The sequence below is a fragment of the Gopherus flavomarginatus genome, chromosome 2 (assembly GCF_025201925.1).
Source record: "Gopherus flavomarginatus isolate rGopFla2 chromosome 2, rGopFla2.mat.asm, whole genome shotgun sequence".
NCBI classification, from domain to species: Eukaryota; Metazoa; Chordata; order Testudines; family Testudinidae; genus Gopherus; species Gopherus flavomarginatus.
In genome coordinates, this window is record NC_066618.1 from 222,449,466 (window position 1) to 222,457,921 (window position 8,456).

The 8,456-nt window shown below is 50.1% G+C and overlaps 1 protein-coding gene across 10 annotated transcripts in view; it reads right to left on the reverse strand.

Annotated features, from left to right (window-relative positions):
- Positions 1–2,005, reverse strand: part of TRAPPC8 (trafficking protein particle complex subunit 8) — a 115,396-nt gene extending 113,391 nt beyond the window's left edge. For 7 of the 10 annotated variants that reach the window (XM_050941915.1, XM_050941914.1, XM_050941912.1 and 4 more), the window contains exon 1: positions 1,680–2,005. In XM_050941915.1, the coding sequence (XP_050797872.1) occupies positions 1,680–1,836 (157 nt within the window). In that variant the 5' untranslated portion in view covers positions 1,837–2,005. The remainder of the gene's footprint in view (positions 1–1,679) is intronic. The other 3 variants (XM_050941917.1, XM_050941916.1, XM_050941918.1) reach the window with 1 other exon arrangement.
- Between the last annotated feature and the right edge of the window lie 6,451 nt (positions 2,006–8,456).

Consider the following 8,456-nt stretch of genomic DNA (forward strand, 5'->3'; position numbering starts at 1 on the left):
AATGGGAAGTGGCAGGCAATGGCACGGGCTAGTCACCCTGAGTACAAATCCATTTGGACCTTTGCATAAAATTTTGGGGAAGCTAGCCCTCCTTGCTTCTCGCCATTGCCACTTTGGCTACACTACTATTTTTAGTATGACAGCTCAAGAGCTAGCACAAGTACATCTACCTGAGCTAAGAATCACAGCCCCCAGCTCCAAGTATAGATGCAGCCTATGTTAAGAGCTATTATAAAGAGGATAACTATTAATTGTTCTCCATGTCCACTGAAGATAGGATAAGAATATCAGCCTAATCTACAGCAGGGGAGAGTTAGAAAGTTCTTCCCTCTATCTAACCTAACCACGTGGACAGTTAAATACTGGAATAGGGTTCCAAGGGAGGTTCTGGAATTCCCATCTTAGAGATTTTAAAAACAGGATAAACCCCTGCCAGGAATGGTCAAGGTTTACTTGGGTCTGCCTCAGACGAGAAAGATTAAATGTAAGTTTATCTCATACAAATTTGACTTTCAATTTTGCCTATTGGCAATTGTGAGACATTCAAATGATAGCAGTGGGTTGGAGGCGGCCTACTTTTGCTGCTACTCTCCTTAAAAAAGGGCTCACTTTTTAACCTACTACTATTACAACACCTAAAATGGCTATAACTAAAGGACAATTAAAAAAATGTATTTTGTGCATTGTATTTACTATGCACATTTTGTCTGTCATCTTCCATCAGCCAGATTCCTCTGTAGTTTGAGAGTTTTTCCATATTGCAACAAAAAGAGGGAGAAAATATTTTTGAAAGCAGAAAAATATGGTTGCAAACAAAGATTGGCAGGTGAATTCAGGGCAGGTGTAATACATGGAACTACTTTTAACATTTTAAACTGTTTAGATTTCAAGTTGGTAGAATCCACTGAAACACTTTATAAAGTAACTCAGATGCAATTCAAGAAGCATTTTGAGGAACTGGACTTGCTTGAACTTCTGTAATTTTTCCCCACCATAAGAAACTGACATAAAACTCAGTTCAGTTGATGCTGATTAGACAACAAACCAATACTAAATGCTGCAGAACAACCTGTAATTCTCATGAGCTGAACTTTAAAAAGACATTCAATTTAAAGTCACTGTTCCTCTAAAACTGGCCTTGCCAGAAGTTTGCAAGCATCTACTGCAGTAAGTGGGATGTCAAACGTTCCGGGGGAAAACCTGACTAAGCGAGATTTCACTACACTGGTATTTAAAACAAAGAACTTCACGGGTTAATACCTCCCCGAAAAGAGAGTCACTTCTAAGCTGTGTGTACTGCTACGCCCCGGAGCAGCCCTATATCCAGGAGCTCCCCCCCGCCACCACCCGGGTCAGATAAGACTGACTGAGAATCGCCCCTTCCCCCGGCGTGACACGGTAGCGGGGCTCGGGGACACCTGCCCCCATCTGCATCTGTTCCCCGACAACCACTCGGGCCCAGGACTGGGAGGGGCTCGCATCTCCTGGCCCCGGTGGCTTGACGAGGAGGACAAGTACCGTTCAGCCCGGGCCGCGGCAGCAGGACGCCCCCAATAACCTCCCCCCCACCCCACCCCACCCCACCCCCAGCCCTAGGGAGGGTGCAAGTGACAGCTCCTCTGCCCCGCCCCGGGACTGCCATGTAAACAAGCCCCGTCCCACCCGCCGCCGGCACAGACCTTCCGAGGTGAGGCGGCAGAAGGGCTTCACCAGCTCGGAGAAGCCCAGGTTGTTCTTGCGGGTGAGTCTCTCCGCCTCCTCGCTGCACAGCGCGGCCACCAAGGGCACGAACGAGTCCTGGATGAACTCCTGCACCGACTGCACGCACTGGGCCATCTCCCCGCCGCAGGCCCCGCGCCGCCCCCCTCAGCCGCGAACCGGATAACGCGCTCCGGCCGGGACAGGGCCGCACGCACCCCCAGCGCCACCAAATCTACCCCGCCGGCTCCTCAGCGCTCGCCCAGAGCCGCCATATTGAGCCCGAACCGAGACTACAGCCCGACCCCGGCAGCCTCCGCGGCCGCTCACGTGATGGGGCGGAAGGTAGGGGCGGGGCCGCCAGCTGAGCGGAGCGCCGGCGTGGAACGGTGACGGCCCCGCGCGCAAAGCGAGACTTCTGGCCGCTGTGAGGCGACGCGTCACAGTGAGACGCTGCGCGCGTTCGTTCTCGGGCTGCCAGCACGAGCGCGGCTGAGTGCCCGTGCGCGCCCTCCTCTGTCACCCCGGCAGGGAGCTCCCCGTCCCCCATCGACCCCTGAGGGCGCGTTCCCGCCTTACACAGCGCTCCGGCCCAGGTGCACCGTGTGCAGCCCCAACCAGCCGGGCGGGCACCGGGCCCACCCAAATGCACAGCTTCTAACGTGCCAGGGGGCACCTGCCCCGCCAAATGTGTAGACCCCACACTGCTGGGGAGCATAACGCTCAACCAAAGGCACAGCCCTGCAGGACCAGCTTTAGGCCAATTCCCCCGACGCGGGCCCTGTGCTCATAAGGAAAGCACCTAACTTAGGCTCCTTTTTAATTTTTTTACTCAGCCAGTGGCGGTCAGGGTCGTTGGTGGCGGGTCCTTCACTCCGGGTCTTCGGTGGCATTTCGGGAGCGGGTCTTTCAGTGCTGCGGAAGACCCGGAGCGAGTGAAGGACCCAGCGAAGTGCCACTGAAGACCTGGACTGCCACCGGGTATTCAGATTGGGCCCCGCATTTACCAAAGCTGGCCCTGCAGCCTTCAACCACCCAGGGGACTCTATGCAGGGCTGGCTTAACCCGGTGCCAAACCTATTTGTGGGCTCCCTTGGGGGCAGTGGAGCATGACATGGGGAGGTTGGTCTCTGTAGTGAGGTGCGGCCCCGCTCCACCCAGCCCAGTGCGAGGGCACTATTTCCAGATCAGCAGTTGCCAGATACACAATCGCCCACCCGGCCCTGTGCTGCCAGTATGCCCCTTCCCCTCGGGTGGGCCATGCCGCCAGGACCGGCGCTAGGGGGTTGAGCGCCCTAGGCGGACGGCAATTTCGCCGCCCCGCGCGCTGGTTCCGCAGCTCCGTTGGAGCTGCCGCAGTGGTGCCTGCGGAGGGTCCAGTGCTCCACGGCTCCGGTGGAGCTGCCGCAGTGGTGCCTGCGGAGGGTCCAGTGCTCCACGGCTCCGGTGGAGCTGCCGCAGTGGTGCCTGCGGGCGGCCCACCGGAGCCGCGCGAGCAGCCGACCATCCGCAGGCACCACTGCGGCAGCTCCACCGGAGCTGCCTGCTGCCCCCTCCAGCAAAATGGTGCCCACCATTTATTCTGGCCCCCTAGGCGATTGCCTAGGCTGCCTAAATGGTAGCACCAGCCCTGCGTGCCGCACCACACATCCCGCTGCCCAACACCAGAACACCCATGATTCCCTATGGCTAGAGCCACCCCAGAATCCACCACAAATGCACAGCGTCCTGCACACCACCACCTCTGCCTAGCGCCCCCCTGCTCACAGCCCCACCGCAATTGCCAAGCATCCCCCCCAGAACCCCCATTTCCCAGAGATCTTTCCTACCCCCTCACAGCCCAGCACCCCCACTCAGGCCCTCCAGAGACCCATTCCCACACGCCCTGCCTCCCCGCACACTCACCAGCCCTCTGCAAGGTGACTATATCTGCCAGGCTGCACCACCAGTGCAGCCAGGGGCCAGGGCAGGTCCCGGGTTGAGGAATTGCTCCTGCCCCTCAGGAGTAGCACTATCAGCCAGGACAGGGACTGCTCTGGCCAGGCTGTCTCAGGACCCACTTGCCTGAGGGACCCAGCCAAGCCCCTCACACTGTCGGCCTCCACAAACTGACCGAGACTGGCCAGGCTTCTGCACCTATGCCAGGTGGCTCAGCTCCAGGGAGACAGGTGGGGCCCCTCAGGTGATAGGAAGCAGAGACTGTCCAGAGCCGGAGATGTACTGGGGTCCAGCCAGGAGGCAGAGAGAAGCTGGTGGGTGTGGCCAAAGGGTGGAGAGGAGCCCTCAGCTGGCCAGCGAGCAGGCTGAGAGGAGCAAGTGGTGAGCGGGAGGCAGAGAGAGGAGAGCCAGCAGGCTCCTGGGGTCTCAGGGCACAGTGCAAGCAGAGCAGGCCAAGGCCCCTTCTGAGCATAGCCTGGCTCCATGACACTACTGGCGCCACTGTAAAACTAGCACTGACCCCAGCTCCCAGGGTTCAGGCAAACAGCCAGTTGTGTACAGTTCCTGTGCCAAGGAACATAAATCCTGAGACGCATACAGCCCCAACATGATTCATGCTTTACCAAGCATCACACAGTATCCAGCCCCCAGGGGACAGAACACCGAGAGCAAACCAGGAAATCCCACAGCGTATACGGCTTTTAGAGAACACCACATTGAACCAAACAGAACATCACAGAGATGATTGTCTCCAGAGGGCACAATGCACAATTAAGCACTGTGACCCACAATGCTGACTGCTAGAACTAAGTGAAAATATTCAGCTGATGCTTTTTTGACAAATAATGTACATTTGGTGACATCAAAACATTTTCAAAATTTGTGTTGATTTCATCAACTGGTTTCAGTTAGAAAAACCTCAAAATCTATAAACATTTTGATACTTTAGTTCAAAACAACTTTGTTTCAAAATTTCCTTTAATTTTATTTTTTAAAAAATCAAAAATGTTTTTAAATGGTCAACATCTAAACAAAACTTTTCAGTCAACCGGAAACATTTTTTTTTAAAACTTTTCAATTTGCGGGGGTGGGGGGTGGGGAGGGAGAAATAATTTAAAATTGTTTTCTGTTTGACCTGAATTGCCAGAGAACCAAAACTTCTGTTACTCACCTGTCTTTATTAAGAGCTTCAGAAACAAAGACTCACAGAGGAAGGAGGTTTTCTCCTTTGTGGGGAGAGGGGTACCCCATGGTAGTGTTGCCAACTCTTATGATTTTATTGCAAGTCATATGATATTTCATGTTTTTTATAAACCCCACTACTGGAGTCATATGATTACATGAGAATCTCAGCTTCCAAAGGTCACGTCTACACTATGGACACTACAGTGGCATAGCTATGCCAGTGTAACCCCATAGTGTAAACGCAGACTACAGCAACAGAAAGAGCTTTTCCATCGCTGTAGGAACTCCACTTCACTGAGTGATGGTAGTTAGGCTGACGGAAGTATTCCAATCTAGCTACAGCTACACTGGTTGGCATAGCTACAATGATCAGGGGTGTGGATTTTTCACTTCCCTGGCTTCTGTAGCTATTTCAGTCCAAGTTTTAAGTATAGACCAGGCAGGAGTGGCAGAAGGTCCCTAAAAGTCAGCGGGCAACAGAAGCCGAACCGTGGCCCCACTGCCCCGCCCCTTCCTTCTGAGGCCCTGTCCCCACACTGCCTATTCCCCTGAGGGTCTGCCTTCGCGCTGCCCCTTCTCCCCAAGCTTCTGTCCTTGAACCACCTCTCTCCCCAGGGCCCTGTTCCCAGACCGCCTCTCCCACCAAGACCTCGTCCCCCACTTGGTCCTCTTCCCCCACTCTCCCTTCCCCCATTGTTCGCCCTTACAGCCAGTAAAAAGTGAGGGGGGCCATAGCCCCCTGCTGCCCCCCATTCTGGCACCCGAGACCATGCCTAAATTTTACAGCAGCAACCTTACTTTCCACAGCAGGTGTTCCTGTTTCCATCTTCCCTCACCCACAGGCCCTCAAAAACACACAGCTGTGGCTCATAGGTGAAAACACTCATTGACATCTGTATTTTTGGTGATTGTTTCCAACCATGCATCTGATGAAGTGGGTGTTCCAATACATCTGTTAGTCTATAAGGTACCACAGGACTCTTTGCTGGTTTTTCCAGCCATGGTTATTTTTGAGGATGGGATTTTTTTTCTGCTCACCAGGCAGCTATTCCACTTCTTGAGCCTCAGCTCTTTTAACCAGCTACAGCATTTATCTCCCTTGTTCCCCAAAGCTCAACAGTTGTGCTGTTTTCCAGGCTACCTGCTTTGTACATTATCACTACACAGCCTACACTTGTTTCTTCTCCCCTACCTGGCTGGAAGCTGAACTCCAGTTCTCGATCTCTGGGTGGCAAACTTCTTGTGTCTACTTCCATGGAATAGTGCAGGGAACATACACTTTAGCCAATTTACTCTCACTGTGACTGTGGGGATAGCTGCAAGCAAGAGGCAGCTGTGAGCAGGACCCGGCTGGGCAAGGAGATAGAAAACAAAATGTCTGACACCTGACTGTAGCAAATTAGTGAATTCCGTGGCAGAAATGCTGAATTCTATTAAATCGTGAGAAACTACCATATTCTACAGCCATGGAAGCATGGTATCCACAGGACCCTGATTGAAATGAATAACCTTTCACACCCATTGTTTCAAGCTCTCGAAACACACAGGTAGAGGACACTGCATTGGTTTACATATGATTCATATTCTGGAAGTTTTCTATGGCTGTCTCTACACTATACCAGCACAGATGCAGATAAAAACACCCTATAGAAGGAGTTTTTCAGACAATGCAGGAACATCACCTTCCCAAACAATGTTAGCCATGTCAACAGAAGCACTCCTCTGTTGGCACAGCTGCATCTACACTGGGAGTTTTGTTGTCATAGCTGTATCAGTCAGGGGTGTGATTTATTTCACACCCCTAACCTACAAAGCTATGCTGATACAAGTTTTTAGTATAGAACAAGCCTTTTTAACCATAAGCACTAGAAACATAATTTTAAAACAAAATGAAATCTCAGATATTGGAGATTCCACAGTGAGTGAACTGTGTAACAAATTCTGTGGTCACAGATCCATGGAAAGCCAGGAGTCCCGGTTAGACTTACTACAGGTTCTGCGCGAGCAGTCCAAGGTGGTATATATTGAGCACCACATAATTATCTAATATTATATTTAAGTATTAATTTAATTTTATTGAAATACAGAACAATGCATCACATTCTGCACAAGGCTTGTTTTTTTACCTTTTTTAGACTCATCTTATTTTTGCAGTATTTATTCTTCATTACTCATAAATAAGATTTTGAAAAAAGCCAAGAGAATGTTAATTTTTTTTATGAGGTGTGTCTTAATAGAAAAATCAAATAAAACTCAACAACTTTATGAATTACCAGTACAGAGTATCTAATTGTCTTCCCCAGCAAATTCAAGTCCCCCTCAATGTTCTCTGAACCTTTTCCTGCACTCCAGGTTTCACTGCAACTCCACCTCCTGCCTCAACTCAATTCTGCACCTTCTCCTCTGGTGAAGGACTACTATAGTTCTTAGGTAAATTGGAACATTAAGAAAAACTATGACATTATTGTATTATGTATTAAGAGCTCACTTCTGCAAGATGATGGGGCTAGAGTGCTCAGCATCTTGCAAGACTGATGGACCTGGCCCAAAGCCCATTGAAGACATGGAAAAATACTCTTTGACTTCACTGGGCTTGGATCAGGCTGCAAGGCTCAGATCCTGCAAAGATTTAGGGCTTGTCTACACTTGGAAATGTACTGAAATAGTTATTCTGGAACAATTTTTCTGGAATACTTATTTCAATATAAGCCCTGATCTTATCCCAGACACCCAAATTTTCATCTCTGTGGTGTGGTCTCCTGGCTTGTCCAGGGCCACTGAGAGCGGGTTCAGGCCCCAATGAAAAAAAATTTTCGGCCTCCCCAGCAAGGGCGGACCGGCTAAACAGGGCCGACAAAGCAGGGGCCCCGGTAATTTGTATCGGCACCCCCCCCTCTCGTCGACACCGGGCTTGTCTTAGAATGAGACAAGGGCTTTATTATGCTTTGGAGTTTTTGTTTCAAGCATTCACTTGTCTGCCTTTCTAATGGAAGTCAGATAGCCCAATCTTCAATGCACAGATTTGCTTCAGGGTGTTGTATCCCAGATTCACCATCCCTTAACATTGTGCAGTCAAAAAGGATTCAGATAAAACCACTTTTATTTACAAGGCCAGAGGGGCACTGGATAGGACACATGCTATTATTATTAATTATTTGTATTATAGTAGCACCCAAAAGCCTCAGTCAGGATTGTGGCTCCATTGTACAAAGAAACAATCTCTGCTTTGAAGAGCTTACAGTTTACAAGTGGGTGTGATAAATGGTAGGAGGAAAGGATAAAAAGATAGGATAAGGGTAATAGTAATAAGTTAACATAGTTCCACAGCCTAGCTATAAAAAATAATAATAAATAATAAAAAATTTAAACGATTCAGAGCCATTATTATTAGGGAAGAGATGGAGGTGAGAAAAATGGCAGGAAGGAGGAGGAAAAAAAGAAAGGGGAAGTGGGACATGGAGGACGCTTGAGAGAGTAAATGAATGAGAGGACAGATGGAAGGAAGGAAAGAAGCAGAAGGAAGAGAGAGTGAGGCTGGCAGCTGTCATAAACAGATAGCTAAGGGTTAATGTCTCTTTCACCTGAAGCACCTGACCAGAGGACCAATCAGGAAACCGGATTTTTTCAACTCTGGG